Consider the following 15,168-nt stretch of genomic DNA (forward strand, 5'->3'; position numbering starts at 1 on the left):
AGTTAGTTTGATTCATCCTGCAGAACAATCGAGACCAGAAACCTCCATTTCTAAGAAAACCCAGAATGGAAAAGTACCGAAACAAAATGATGACGGACAGACAGGCAGACAGACAGAATAAAAACAAAAGTTTCAGCCAATAGGAAACTAATAAATACATTTAAAAATCTATTTTACAAAATAATCCAAAAAAGGCTGATGTGAATGTGTTTCAAAATTAAAGCCCTTAATAGATAAATACATGTGGTTCTACAAAATAAAAGTCCCACATAAATTACTCCTAATTACAAAATCTGAATATCCTTACATAAGTAAACTCTGGCTGCTATAACAGCACCACCCAGTGTTTAATCTTTTCTAGGAATGTGCTTTTATTTTGTTCACTTTAATCCAAGATCAAGACTTTTAACGATTTTATAGTAAATAAACCTTTATTGGGCCTCTTTTAGTGCTAATTACCATACAGACTTTAGTTCCAACTAGAACTGGTTTCATATTAAATGACTCTTCTTTACAGCTGAAGGTCATCAGCCCTACAGAACTGCGTCCAGCTGACCTGAGATCAGGTCTGTAGGTGGGCGAGCTGACTCAGGAACTTGCCTTGAACTGGGAGCTGACTGTTGGTCGTCGGTGTTTGAAGCTGCTCTTCAGCGTGTCCTGCTTGTTCCGACTCACCACGTGCTCAAACAGATCGTAGACGAAGTCCAACCTAAAGGGCAGATGTGACCGGTTCACCTTAAACATGGCTGACTCATCTGGTAATAATAAACATCTGGAATCATGACTGGATTAGGTCACCTGGGAGATCAGGAGGTTCTACATTTACATGATTTCCAATAAAATAAAATAAAAAGTCTCATTTCCACAGGGTTGGAAACTAATTTTCTGTAAATTGGAACAAATGTTTAGAAGAAGTGATGCCGAAACAAAGGAGAAAAAAACGAGTTTTAAATGAAGAAGAAGAAAAAAAAGGCACTTTGGGTTTTTAATATTATTACTAAATAATTACAGTAATAATGGAAAAGTGATGTTTTTTTTTTACTTTTCGTTTTTCAAACATCTTCATGTTTATTGGAATTTTCTAGTAAATTATTTAACTGTGAAGTTTAGATTATGATCTGGGAAACCGTACAGCATCCTCTACAGCTGGGGGCAGAGTCATTTATTATTAGAAGAAATAAAATCATTAGAGACGTCTGCAGATGTTCTGTTGTTCCAGCAGCAGAACTCACCTGCTCTCCCGCAGCATGTTGAGGATGTCGTCTCTGAACGTGTCCCTGTTCTTCTCCAGGATGCCCCTTACATCATACACTACCTGGAACCGGCCACCAGGGGGTGGCAGAGGGTCAAAGGAGTAGAGAAGCAAATGAAAAAACACCCAACTACAGGAAAAAACAACAACCCTGATGTGACGCCTTACCTCTCCTGCATAATGTCTGACACCAAAGTAGTGCACCGCCACACGAGGCTTCACGTAGAACGGGTTTTTCTGTGCAGAATAAGAAAGGTGGGTTGGTCCTAAACCATCAAACACTTCCATAACCCCGCCCCCAACCCAGAGGAAACCTACCGAGTGCTGACTGTGAAGCTTCTCCAGTAACGTTCCATCTGTTGCTTTGGGAAAGTGACTCTCCTCGTTCACCAGCGCCAGGAGACCCAGTTTCTGTACAAACCGGTTTATCACCATTAGGAGTTATTTACCAATTTAAAACTCCGAATCTTTCACTTTCACATGTGAAAGAAAGTAAAAGCAGCTGTTTTCAGATTAAAAACCTTCTCAATCAGATCCAGACACTCTCCGTTATCCATCCAGTCGATGTCCTCCCACACCAGACCCTCTCTGCAGGAAGCACAAACACTCGTAAGAACAGCAGAAGAAGAAAAGAACACAGAGCGCATTCCTGAAGCCGGAGACAGGATTTTAACTCTAAATGAGTTTATCAGCTCTTCTTCTTATGGATGCATTAGAAACGTTGATGATGATGCAGCTTCAGAGTCTCAGCCAATCAGAGAGCTGATCCCCCCCACCCCCCACGATGGAGTGGATGTTTGTGTGTTTTTGTTCTTTTTCCACCACAGTTTTGATGTTTTCAGCCTTCAGACAGGAAGCAGCCGGACTTTGGTGGGTCAGCAGGATGTTTTCTGATGCATTCTGGGTAAGGTTGCAGGAGAGGCGTAGAAATGCCTGTTTTCATTCATGACTCATGTGCTAGCCTTAGCTTTAGCCGCTAACCGGTTCTAGGGGAATACGTTCCAGAGTGAACTCCGAGCCGTGCGCGATGTCCACACCGAGCTGTACGAGTTTCTACGAGGGATTATTTCACAGCTCCAGATTAAAAAGCTTCCACCTACTTGTTGTATTCAAGTTGCTCCAGAGAGAAAATGTGCTTGTTAAAATATTCCTGCAGCTTCTCGTTTGCATAGTTGATGTTGAACTGCTCGAAGCGATTAACCTGCAGGGAACAAAGTCCATCGCATTAGTCCGGTAACAGCTGACAAAACGGCTGCTTTTTGGTGATTTGTCTGATTCACGACTAAAACACAAAGTTTGGGTTTATAATAATTATAGTAATAATAATGAATTTAATTTATAATGCCCTTTATTTCAAAAGACCTTAAAGGGCTGCAGGCAAGCAAAAACCCTAGGATACAGTTGAGGGATACAAAGGTAACAGGTTAAAACCTAAGCTGAGCGCCAGCTCGGGTTTAAAAGCTTTGCTAAAAAAGAAAATGTCTGAAGATGACTTTAAAACAGGCAGTGGGCTAAGGAGTCCTCAGGGTGCCAGGGAGGGAGTCCACAGTCGAGGGGCAGCGACCTCCCTGGGTCTAGAGGTTGGATCTGGGAATGTGCAGGTCGTCAGGGTGTGCTGAGTGGAGGTCACAGGCGGTGTGATGGGAAAGTTCCTTTAGGTGAGAGCGTGTGTGGCCCCGGATGCACTGGTGTGTTAGGGCGCAAACTGTTCAAATCTCATCTAACTCATCATTTTAAAACATATTTTGGGTAATTTTCCCTTCAAACTCACCTCAAAGTTCTCAAAACCAAAGATGTCCAGGATGCTGATGGATTTGAAGTCCTCTTTTCCTCGGATTCGGTTGTTGAGCTGATGGATGATCCAGTTGAAACACTGGGAGTAAAGAGCCATGGACATGGAGTCCCGGGAATCCACCGCCTCCATGAACACACCCAACCACAACACCCTTAGGTTTGTTATTTAATATTTAGTCATCTCTGCTTACACAGTCATATTTCCCATATTAAAGCATTTTCCAGGATTTGGAAACTTGTGAGAGAGCTGATTGGCTGACAAACACCTAAACATCAGCTGACCTGTTCAACAGTGAGTGGAGTGGAGATCTCCTCCCCCCTGAGGATCATGGACCGGTGGGTCAGAACTTCTGCCAGCTGCTCCGAGTTCAGACCCAGAAGTTCTGACGTCCAGCTGAGAGCTGCAGAGGAAAACCGTCCTTCTGATCAATAATCTGTCCTGAAGACCCGTAACCTACAGTCAGGATTAGGATTAGGGATAGGAGGACTCTTACCTGATTTGTGCGAGACCTGCGCCCCCCCCGCCGTCATGAACTCGATGTTGCCCGCATGAAGAATCCCGGCCAGGAGGCGAAGGACCTCACTGATGTTTTCCTCGGAGAACTGCATAGTCCGCATGGCGTTCTGGAAGGAGCGACGATGAGATGGAAGAGAAGCTCAGGTTAAACTGACCAGATTCTGGGTTCTGGTTCAGATCCAGAGAGTTTGGGTCAGAACCAGAAGATCCATCCTGAGGAGATGATTGGCCCTCAGAGGTTTAGGCCGATCTCAAACAGGCTTCAGTTTCTTCAGAGAGATCACTTAAGTTTTTAATTAAACTCCAATCCTTAAACATATTTATGTTGACGTTAGAAGAATTATTAGTTCAGGCCCAACCGGGCTTCCGTATGAAAACAGCAATCACACCAGAACATCCTGGAAAGTTCCCTCATCATTGATCGTCCTGTCGCCGAGGCAGCTGGACTGTCTCAGGTAGTGGTAGTTCTCAGGCTGGGTCAACCCGAACGACTCTGCAAACACACACACACACACACACACACACGCACGCACGCACGCACACACACACACACACACACACACACACACACACACACACACACACACACACACACACAAGATTAATACCCCAGATAATCTCCAACAGTCTGAGAACAAAAACAGAAAGTCGAGACGATTCTGCAGATTTCGTGTTTTTGTCTCAGCTGAACCTTAAAGACCAAGTTCACCGGTTTTCCAACACATCTGCAGTGGGATATACGAATGTCTTGTGAGGTGATTTCTGCGAGAAAAAAAGCTCTGGTGCTCCTGTTTCAGGAACTAGAAGTTAGCCGCATCAGAGCTGAGCTTAACAAGACAGGATTTGGAGTCTTACTTCCTGATATTTGGACATCTCTCCTCTGATTGGCTAACAACCGCACAACTCTACCACTGACTCTGCTTGCTCTGCAACGTTGATGTTTTACCTCCACAAATAAAAGCCTGGAGGATTTCTGTTATGTGGTGGAGTTGCTAATGCTAACAGTTAACTTCTACTAGCAGAGATGTTCTCAGCTGTTTCCTGGACGCTAAACCAACAACAGCCTTCCCCCTCATGAGTCCAGATGGGTGACTCCATGAATGTTAAGTGACATTGTGACGTAAATCTGTCAAGATTTTCTAATCCTGGAGTTTCACCGTCTGTTTTCTATCAGAAGCTAATGCAGGAGATAGGTGTAGGAGACTATTCTCATGTTCAGCCTGCATGAAACAGAGTAACCCTTTATAACATAATACATTGTTTTTAGTGATCTTGCTCTTTAATAACTCACCTCTCTGCTGCCAGTTGGCTCCGGCTAATATGGCATAGAATATGTGATAGTTTCTCTCTCCTGGGTTCTGACGCACAACCCGGTTCTGCAGAAGAATGAAAGGACCGGTTACTACACCCGTTCATGTTTGAGCTGGTGTGAAGTCTGGTTGAAAAAACCAACCAGCTCCTTTATTTAGTAAATAAATGTTTCCCAGCAGCTTAGCAGATGTTTTTATTCTCCTGTTAAACCGGATTCTGCTGCAGCAGGAAAAACAATTACAGGTTTGGTGGGAAAATGAATCATTCTTACTTTTTCTAGGAGATCTGTGGTTGGAAAACGGTCAGTCAAGGAAAAGAGCAGTCAGCCAGGAGGCAGGAACACCAGGGCAGACCAAATACACTCATCATGTTAGCGTTAGCATGTTACCATGTTGATCTTTGTTCAGATTAGCCTAGCATTAGCAACTTCAGGGAAGTTGCAGTTAGTATACATCTGGCTTTTGTTACCTAACCTGTAGGTAACCTGATGTAGACCTGACTTTAGTAAGCTATGCTAGCCTGCTAACCCTTTAAGAAGAAAAATATGAGAAAACTAAAATGATTACTGATGCTATCATGAGAGATGCAGCGATATTCTAACATTTCTAACCAACTTTAGCAGCTCTGACCCTGATAGCCGCTCCAACTTAGTCTTTTTATTGGGAAACAAGCAGAAACAGGAAGTGGGATTATCAGGATACAGTCCACAATCCTGCCCCCCTGGATGTTTCCCTTCTGGCTGAAGTGCAGCTGGACAAACTTCCCAAAGCGGCTCGAGTTGTTGTTGTAGACCGTCTTGGCATTTCCGAAGGCCTCCATGATGGGACTGAGGAGGAAAAGAGGAGCTCAATCATCAGCAGGACAGGTGGGAGTCGTCTGATCCAGCCAGGTGAGTGGTTACCTGCTCTCCAGCAGCGCCTCCTCCACATGTGAGGTCTGGTCTCTGCAGGAAACCTTCAGGGAATGCTGGCTCATGGCCGACAGGAATCTCAGGATCAGCTTGGTGCTTTCGGTTTTACCAGCTCCACTTTCTCCACTGAGGGGAGAAGAACACACCTGTGAGCTGCTGACCTCTGAGTGATGAAACAGGAAAGCAAACATATGAAGCATCTAGAGTGGCTCTACATGAACAGCTATTAGTTTTATTTGTGTCACCATCCTTTCTCTACATCTTCAGGGAAAACCATCCCGTTTTAACCACTAGAGGGTGCTCCGGTCCCTGACTAACCACATCACTCCTTTGTGATCTTTACCTTTGAAATGAGAAATAAAAGATGAGAAGAATAAATGTGATCATTAAATCATTTCCTGTGTTAAACTAATCCGGTAAACTTGGAGGTCCAGAGATGCGGCAGCGTTCCCTCTGGACTTCCAGCTGCTAAAACGAGTTCCAGATCCAAAGTAAAAGCTAACCGATGGAAGCTGAGAGACTAAAGCAGTAACAGTAGATTATTATGAAAGGAGATACACAGAGCTCCACCCCCGTTACCACGGTGATCGAGGGTCAGACCATCACTGGTCTGATCTGGAATCACGCAGCCTGGAGCTGATTCCAGGTCTACGGAAACATGGAATAACAACCTGCTGACGAGGAAAGGCATCTACTTGGAGCTTCTCCTCGGTCCCACAACTGTGGGATGTCTCACTCCCCTCAGATTAAAGTAAAAATCTAATCTCATTCAGATGCGTAATCTCAATCTGAGACAGTGACCCAGAACACAAATGTGTGTAAACTTGTTCTGCTGCAGGTGGGATTTATTCCACACTACCGCTGAATCGGACAGCTCACCCTGCTGCAGGACCACAGTGATCCCAAAGGTCGGAGAACACGTTCCTGACACAGAACAGAAGTAAAGCAGATCCAAACATCCAGGATGTCTGCTTCCAGCGGCAGACGTGAACGTGATGCTTGCATGTTCGGATGTTATGGCAGCAGACTGGGATTTAGAACACGGGAAGAGACAAGAGTCAGGGTTCTGACTGGAGCTCCGCTGCTTCCCGTTTGGCTCCATCCATCAGGAGCTTCAAACCCAAACACCAAAAATGTTAAAGTTCACATAATCTTCCCCATATTTAATCCAGAAACTCCATGTTCTGGTTCCACACCAGAACCTGATCCAGAAGATCCACCTTTTGTGTTGGTAATAAAGCAAAGTTCCTCTCTGCCCCTGAAAGAAGGTTTGATCCTGTTCATTAGGTACAGTTGTCACACACGCACGCGCGCGCGCACGCACGCACACACACACACACACGCACACACACACACCAGGAAGGAGGGAGGCTTTAGAAACCGCAGAGCCTGGATGGGTCTGGCTCAGACCCAGAACTTTGTACACCAGCAGAGTTTCTGGGAACGGACCAGAACAAAAACAGTGAGGTGATCAATTCCCAGTAAAAAAAGAGGCAGATTAAGATTACATTACTTCCTTCAAAGAGCCTGACCTCACACCTACAGCTTGTTGTGAAGATTCTGATTAACTCGCCTCCCCAACAACACAAACAGAACTTCTGGACCTCCATGGGCTTCCTGTCCACTTCATTCCAACACAAAGACCTTCACCAGCATCCCAGGAACACCGAGCCGGGCTGAAGAAGTTCTCTTCTCTGGATTCAATAATAAACAAAATTCCCAAAAATCCTTTCATGCCACAAATGTAGACCCCGACCCTGTGGAGGACTGATGGAGTTACGGTCGCCTAGGCCAGATCTTCAAAGGATAACACACGATCTCACATGAGGTCAGAGTTCATGTGTTCACGTGTGGAAGACCCTCAGCAACATCAAAGATTAACCCTGAAAAACTAGCCTGATTTTGTGTTTGCTAATGTACATTAGCTTAGGTGGCCATCTTGTATCATTACAAACAACCACATAGACCCAGAGGAAAAAATATCACTCTAGTTTTGGCTCGGAGTGATAAACAAACACGAATCAGTCGTCCTCCAGCAGAGATGATGGGAGCAGACCCAGAATAGTTCATGTACATCACACTGGCATCAGGATAAAAATAGAAACTTGTGCTTGAGATGCCTGATCCAGATGAGATAAACAAGTCTCCAGAACGGATCCCTGCACTACACAGCAGAACTCTTCCAGGCTTGTGGTATTGGTGGAGATAAAACATCAACATTGCAGAGCAGACGGAGTCAATGGTAGAGTTGTGTTGCTGTTAGCCAGTCAGAGGAGAGATGAGACATTTATTAGACAATTATAAGGCATTCCTTCCTACTGGAGGCCACTGCACGTGTATTGATTAAATGAGTGTCCCACACCTTTAAAATGATACAATCTGGTTTTTAATCCCAATCTAAATCTTTGGGAATAAAAACCCATCTGAGAAAACACAAACAAATGTACAGACGCATCCTAGAACCAACATGGCCGCTCTGACACAATTCCAGCCTTTAGAACAAGATAAACTAGTCAGAAGAAGCAGGAAAGAACTCCACTAAATCCCAGGAAAACTCATCCCTGTGAGGCATGTTTTCACAGAGCTTTGCTGCCATTCTCTTCTGACCCCAGATGCCGGAGTAAATAACGAGACTCGACTGTTGAGTTAGCCTCACACCCGCCTCAGGGGTCAAGAGGTCAGGGGCAATATCCTGGGTCTGGGTTACAACGGTTAGCTTAGCGCGAACGCTTCTGCAGAAACACAGAAAACCTCATCAGAGAAGAAACACCTATCTCAAATCTGACACCCATCTTCTCCAACTGGAACGGGTTCAAATGGAGTTCAACGACAGAAATCTGTGAGACAAATGACCCGTCCGTCCATCAGGTCATAGAATCAGCAGGTCCAGCAGGGAAGCCCAGACCTTCTCTGTGGTGTTCCTCTCCCAGACCACAGACAATGGTTATTCCCACCAGGAAGTTCTGGATCTCCTCCCAGAGCCCCGAAAACCTCGCTCTCTCCAACTGTCACTCATAAAAAAGACCAGAAGGTGCTTGAACATTTTTAGAGTAGTTGAAGGTCATAGATCAGAACCACATCCTCTCCACGTCTCCATGGAGATGTGATGGTACGGGTTTATCCAAACTCACTAACCTGTGGGTTATGCCAGGCGAGACCCGACCCGACACCTTGGGTTGCTCAGGGCCAGCTCCTCCTCTGGGTCTGGTTCCAGTTTTTCCACCAGATGTTGGAACCAGACTCTGAAGATCTGGGGTCTCATTTATCAAACATTACGTAGAATCCTTACTAAAACCGTACTTAAGCTCAGCAAAAAAAATGTACTTACGCCCAGCTAGGTTTGTGATCTATCAAACATGGAGTACGCACAGCTGCACGCAATCTCCGCTTTATAAATCAGAAACTATCTAAAAAGGTTCTCAGCTGCATTTTAGTCACATCCCGCCCTCACCACGCCCACTTACTGCCATAAATAGTCAATGCAAAGTGCCTTGTGGATCTCATGCATATACATAAGCCAGCTGTTGCAGCGCTCCGCCAATGACATGGCAACCGTAGATCAAGGCAGATCAAGGAAGTGCAATTTCACAGAAGCAGAAATTGAAGTATTTGTGGGTGAGGTGGAGAAATGAAAGGAAGTGCTTTTGCAAAACAAATAAGAGAAAATCCACGGAGTGGCACAGCGTTGCTGAAGCTGTCAATGTTGTGAGTTCTTCAGAGAGATCTGTGGCGGATAAAAAAAAAAGGTCCAATCGGGATTCGCTCACCAGACTCCCAGGTGAAAGTCACGCTCGCTAACCAGTCACCCAAACAGAGATCTCCCTTGTCCAAGTAGCCAGGGCGTATGATCAATCAGGTCACAGTGACAGGACACACACACTGTCACAGACGCATGACATTCTGTCTCAATCTGTCCCCCTGCTGATATTCTGCATTCCCTATTCTGCGCTTCAGGCTGTGTGTGTGTGTGTGTGTGTGTGTGTGTGTGTGTGTGTGTGTGTGTGTGTGTGTGTGTGTGTGTGTGTGTGTGTGTGTGTGTGTGTGTGTGTGTGTGTGTGTGTGAGTGTGAGTGTGTGTGTGCGTGCGTGTGGGGGGTCTTGTTCTGTGTAAAACGAAGCAGTACAAGTGATAATGCTACAGGATTTCATAATTTTATCCTTCTCAGCAGCAGCACTGCAGGTGCTCTCCATGTCCAAAATGTGCGTAAACCAGGTCCTTAGTCAACTTAAAGTTGCGCACATTTTTCCGCTAAGTTTTCAGTCATAAATCCCAAAGTTTGCATGGAAAGTTGCCTATGCAGTTTTCTGACCCCGTTTTGTGCGTAAGCAAGCTTGATAAATAAAGCCCCAGGTCACTAACTAGACATCCCTGCTTCTCCGGGCCGGTTTGGGTCCTGAAGGATTACGATGGACCAGTTAGTCAGAACATACGATCACCCCGGTGCAGAAAGTTCTCCTCAGCAGAACCCATCAGGACCAAACCGGACAGTAGAAAGACCTCAGCCATAAAGTCATAATAGTGTTCATGTGCTGCCTGGCAACCTGTCTGCATCAGGTGAGTGTGTGTGTGCACGTGTGTGTGGTGAAAAACGCAGAGTGGCAAACGTGAGCTTTAATGAGCAGATGGTCTTATGACACCCCCCCCCCCCCCCCCCCACACACACACACACACACACACACATCAGTTAGTCTTATATGCCTCCCTCTGCCTGCATCTGATTACCCACAATCCCCAAATCCTACAAGGAAGATTCCTCGACTAAAAGTGCCACTGAGCAAATTTACAGCTCCGCCTTCTTCCATGTGTGTGTGTGTGTGTGTGTGTGTGCCAGAGCAGCTCACCAGCACTTCTGGAGGCTTATTTATAAACTCAGATGTTTTAATAATAACTGATAAATTATCAGATGGGGCTGTGCAGTGGCACAGTGGTTAGAGCTGTTGCCTTGCAGCAAGAAGGTCCTGGGTTCGCTTCCCGGCCTGGGATCTTTCTGCATGGAGTCTGCATGTTCTCCCTGTGCATGCGTGGGTTCTCTCCGGGTACTCCGCCTTCCTCCCACAGTCCAAAAACATGACTGTTAGGTTGGTTGGTCTGTCCAAAGTGTCCTTAGGTGTGTGAGTGTGTGCGTGCATGATTGTTTGTCCTGTGTGTCTCTGTGTTGTCCTGCGATGGACTGGCTCTCTGTCCAGGGTGTACCCCGCCTGATTGCCCATTGACCGCTGGAGATAGGCACCAGACATCCCCCCGCGACCCTACGTGGACAAAGCGGGTTCAGAAAATGGATGGATGAAATTATCAGATGTTTTAATAATAACTGATAAATTATCAGATGTTTTAATAATAACTGATAAATTATCAGACGTTTTAATAATAACTGATAAATTATCAGACGTTTCTGGCCTTCAGCGTCTCTGCTGCTTCAGGTTGAAGGTGAAGTGTTGATGTGACGTGCTTTAACTGTTTTATTCTGATTTTCTCTGATGACGCTTGATTTACACGGCGTGTGATTAAACCAACCAATCAGAAGCAGCCGTTTCTGCTTCAGTTTTAAGGCTTTCTGCTTGGGGGTAACAGTTAGCGACTAGTTAAACATTCACAAGAGTTTAACCTCATGCTGCTTTGGGGTCTGAAGCCCTGGTCCTCCTCTACACACGGATTATTCCAGGATCATCCCGAAACAAAAGAATCTGAACCATCCTGTCTTTAACATCTAAACTTGCTTTTCTTTAGATTGTTTTGTGTGGAAAACTGATTAATCACACTTCCTCTCTCCTTTGAGGGGATTTAAATGGCTGCATGATGGAGAAGTTGTTAGCATCTTTGCCTCGCAGCAAGAAGGTTGCAGGTTCAAAACTCTGAGTGGAGTTACATGTTCTCCCCATGCATGTGTGGGTTTCCTCCGGGTTCTCTGGTTTCCCCCACAGATCACAACATGCCCTTTAGGTTACCTATTGTGCGTGGCTTCGGATAAAAGCGTCTGCCTAATAAATAAACATAAATAATTCATTAATCTCAGATGCTCTAAATGGGTAAATAATCTGAGTTTGGGGCTGTTCTGTATTCTGATCCAGTTGTGTCCTCGCTGAGCCGACGCTATGGGTCAGAGGCCACGACCTGCAGCTTCATGAGCCATCGACTCTAAAAATCAGCTGAAAAACTTTGAGTTCAAGCCGGAAATGCCGGATTATTCTCCGGTAAAGCAACGGCAGACGGATGAGACTCGGAGACATGAAGGGACACAAAGCAGACGGACTTGTTCCTGCGACTGAAAGCAGCTTTGTGCAGCTCTCTCCGTGTTTGTGTTTACGCCTTTAGCTCTGCGCTCCGCTGCACTTATTCTTCCCACCGACCAACATCCTGCAACACAAAAGACTTTTTGTTTTCCTCCACAGAAGAAACGGAGGCCGGAGACGACAGCTTTATTACATTACACTGGTTCTAGCTGGAACAGCAGCAGCTAGGCGGTTTAGCTGCAGACTTTAACCTGTGATTATAAACCACAGCCTCTGAATCACTCCGGGTGGAGATCATCTCGGGCTTTTCCACCAGGCTGTGGTGGATCTGGTTTAACTCGGACACTCAGCTCCTGATCTCTAGTGTTGACATACTTTCTGTGTTTTACAACAGCTGGGTCCTTTTACAGCAACAAGTGTGCTGCTTTCATCCAATAATGTCCTTCTATCAGGAGCTGGAGGCGGGATCAGGGAGTCCAACGACCAATGAAATCCAGTTTAGTCTCCGAGTCGGTTTCACTTTTCCTCTTGGTTAAAGATAAAATCCTCAGCCTGGTATAACCAAAAGCATCTCGACTGCTGCGTCTCCAACGTAAGCATCAGGTAACAGCAGACTTCATAGCTTGGGTTGTAACTTCCATAGATCACGTAGAATCATCTACAGTGAGTTCTGCCTCAGCCTTCATCCATAAAGCCAGCTTGGTGCTGCCTCCAGACGTTTCTGCATTTCCTGCTGATTTCTCACTGATCCTAAAATGCCCTGGAAACCAAACCCAACGATCTAAAACCAACTCCTTCGTTTAAACGCATCATCCTCCTGTTAGCCACAGCTGAGATTACATCAAACATAAAAACAGCTTTTAAAACGTCAATTTGTCACAAATCACACCAAAGCCTTCGTTAACGTGGTGCTTGCCAGTAAAACCTGCTCAGAGGCTTCACTGGGTTCACTGGGTGGCTCGTTATCCTCACAGCCAATGGAAGGAGGCCAAAGGGGGTCGTAAACCAATAGCAGCTAATTACCAGCAGACGCTCTAATTCTACCTTTAAACTGTTTTAGGCAGCAAAAGAACCTAGAAGGGCGGTTGTCATGGCAGCCACCCCCCCCCCCCCCCCATAATGAAGGGCTACAATTACTCCTGGAGGCTTTTCTGCACCAACGTTTCTGATAATCACGACTTTACTGGTGAACTATGCTGCAGGTCTGACGCGCGACTGGGACCACACAGCTGGACTGGAAGTGAGCATCCAGGTGTGTTGCAGACAGGTGAGCATGGACAGCTCGGTAAACACATGTGAAGCTGGGTTTCTATTCATGTCAGTTAGAGAAATAAATAAATACCTGACTATTACATCATAGCAAAGTTTTTACTGCTTTCAGATTCAAACACTGAAACTCTGATATTTAGGCTTTAAAGTCAGAAAACCTCAGCGTAACGCGACGCTTCCGCGTTCCGAACAACCGGCAGTTTCGTTGTTAAACTACAAGAAAATAAAAGCAACAACGAAAATAAAAACGAGTTTGTTAGGGTTGAACACAGCTGATGTTTTGGTAGAAGATAAAGTACATCTAGACGTTAAACATTTAATATGTAACGTGACGGAGGTGCCATTCCACCGAAGGTTATTTACCCTCTCTCCACAGATGCCTCTGACACAGAGCTAATCTGAATGAGACTGCCTCAAGGTCTCATGCATTTGCTTTTAAACTGCTTCCTTTCCAGCTCAAGAGAAGAATGAAGATAAAGGACACTTTCCTTTTAATAAATCAAAGAACTCTATTTTTAATAAAGCTAATCAAACAAAGTGTTAGTCAATAATATGATGTTAACCAATCTGTGAAATGACAATGTTATGATTAGTAAACTTTAATAAGTAATATGACTTTAATCTAGCTGCACTAGACATGCTGACTACACATAATGTAAACGCACGACACATTTGGGGCATGTGTAGATCAGGTGGTAGAGCGGGTTGCCTCATGATCGGAGGGTCATGGGTTCGATTCCAGCTCCCGCCAGGGGTATCCTGCTGTTGTGTCCTTGGGCAAGACACTTCACCCAACTTGCCTGTGTTAGTGGTGGTCAGAGGGGCCGATGGCACCAAATGGCAGCCTCGCCTCTGTCAGACCTCCCCAGGGCGGCTGTGGCTACAAGTAGCTTACCATCACTAGCAGTGTGTGAATGTGAGAGTGTGTGAAAGCGTCTTTGGGTGTCTTGAAAAGCGCTATATAAGTTCAATGCATTATTATTATTATTATTATTATTGCTTTTACTCATCCAATCGGAACCTTCCTTTCTGAAGCGTGGCATAGTCTCTGTGGTGTTTATAAATCTGCCAACTTTGATTCGACCAGAAATCAAAACATCCAGATTAATAAAACCAGTCCCCACGCCATCTTAGGCCAGTTCTCTGAGTTCTCTACAGTTCACTGCAGTTCACCGCATGCTAAAAGGAGTATCAGACCGGCCACCTGGACTTCCTTTTTAAGCAAAGAACCAACAAGCTGGATAAAATATGTTGCATTTTACCAACCAAGCAACGGTTCCTTCCAGAATAAAAGCTGAACTCACTGACCCAAAGGGGGTCCATCTGACGCTGTCAACCAACTGTCGCTTTTTACCTGGAGACAATCCAAAGACTAGTCTGTCGTACTGCTGACGCTGTTTCATCGGCTCCGGTACCGAAAGGGGGGTTCGAGGACCTGACATTCTGGATCTGTACGGAGGTCTCCTCCTGAAGGGTATGTGTGGAGCGACAATATGGCGTCTCTTGTGTTTATGAAACTCCGATCATGGCTAAAAGTAAAACATCACAACATCATTCAGACTTGCTTCCCCGGATATGAGAGTTCTGATGACAACATCACTCACACATACACCATTCATCTCACGTCTCATTCACACCAAGATCCATTCATTCACTTAGAATTTAGAGTTAGTCTTGTTTAAAATTGTTTAGAAATAAATCTTCTTAAACGTTTTAAAGGTGACTCTCTCTTCTCTTGTCTCTCAGTTAATACGAAGTGTTACATAATCCCTGCAATAAAAAGTTCCAATCTTCTGGTTAAAATAACCCAAAGGTCCACAAGATTGATTTCATATTCATTATGGAATCTCATGTCTTATGGTCCATTAATTAGATGTAAATTAAC

At 45.1% G+C, this 15,168-nt stretch overlaps 1 protein-coding gene across 3 annotated transcripts in view; it reads right to left on the reverse strand.

Moving 5' to 3' along the window:
* myo10 (myosin X) overlaps positions 1-15,168 on the reverse strand; it is an 80,739-nt gene that overhangs the window by 15,399 nt on the left and 50,172 nt on the right. For all 3 annotated transcript variants that reach the window (XM_054747026.2, XM_015956423.3, XM_054747020.2), the window contains exons 5-18: positions 5,776-5,910; positions 5,576-5,700; positions 5,146-5,159; positions 4,855-4,939; positions 3,953-4,056; positions 3,541-3,670; positions 3,329-3,447; positions 3,024-3,170; positions 2,353-2,453; positions 1,774-1,840; positions 1,571-1,663; positions 1,421-1,489; positions 1,233-1,315; positions 601-709 (exon numbers count right to left, since the gene is read on the reverse strand). In XM_054747026.2, coding sequence (XP_054603001.2) covers positions 601-709; positions 1,233-1,315; positions 1,421-1,489; positions 1,571-1,663; positions 1,774-1,840; positions 2,353-2,453; positions 3,024-3,170; positions 3,329-3,447; positions 3,541-3,670; positions 3,953-4,056; positions 4,855-4,939; positions 5,146-5,159; positions 5,576-5,700; positions 5,776-5,910 — 1,381 coding nt within the window. The remainder of the gene's footprint in view (positions 1-600; positions 710-1,232; positions 1,316-1,420; positions 1,490-1,570; positions 1,664-1,773; positions 1,841-2,352; positions 2,454-3,023; positions 3,171-3,328; positions 3,448-3,540; positions 3,671-3,952; positions 4,057-4,854; positions 4,940-5,145; positions 5,160-5,575; positions 5,701-5,775; positions 5,911-15,168) is intronic.

The sequence above is a fragment of the Nothobranchius furzeri genome, chromosome 11, assembly GCF_043380555.1.
Source record: "Nothobranchius furzeri strain GRZ-AD chromosome 11, NfurGRZ-RIMD1, whole genome shotgun sequence".
In the NCBI taxonomy this organism is placed as follows: Eukaryota; Metazoa; Chordata; class Actinopteri; order Cyprinodontiformes; family Nothobranchiidae; genus Nothobranchius; species Nothobranchius furzeri.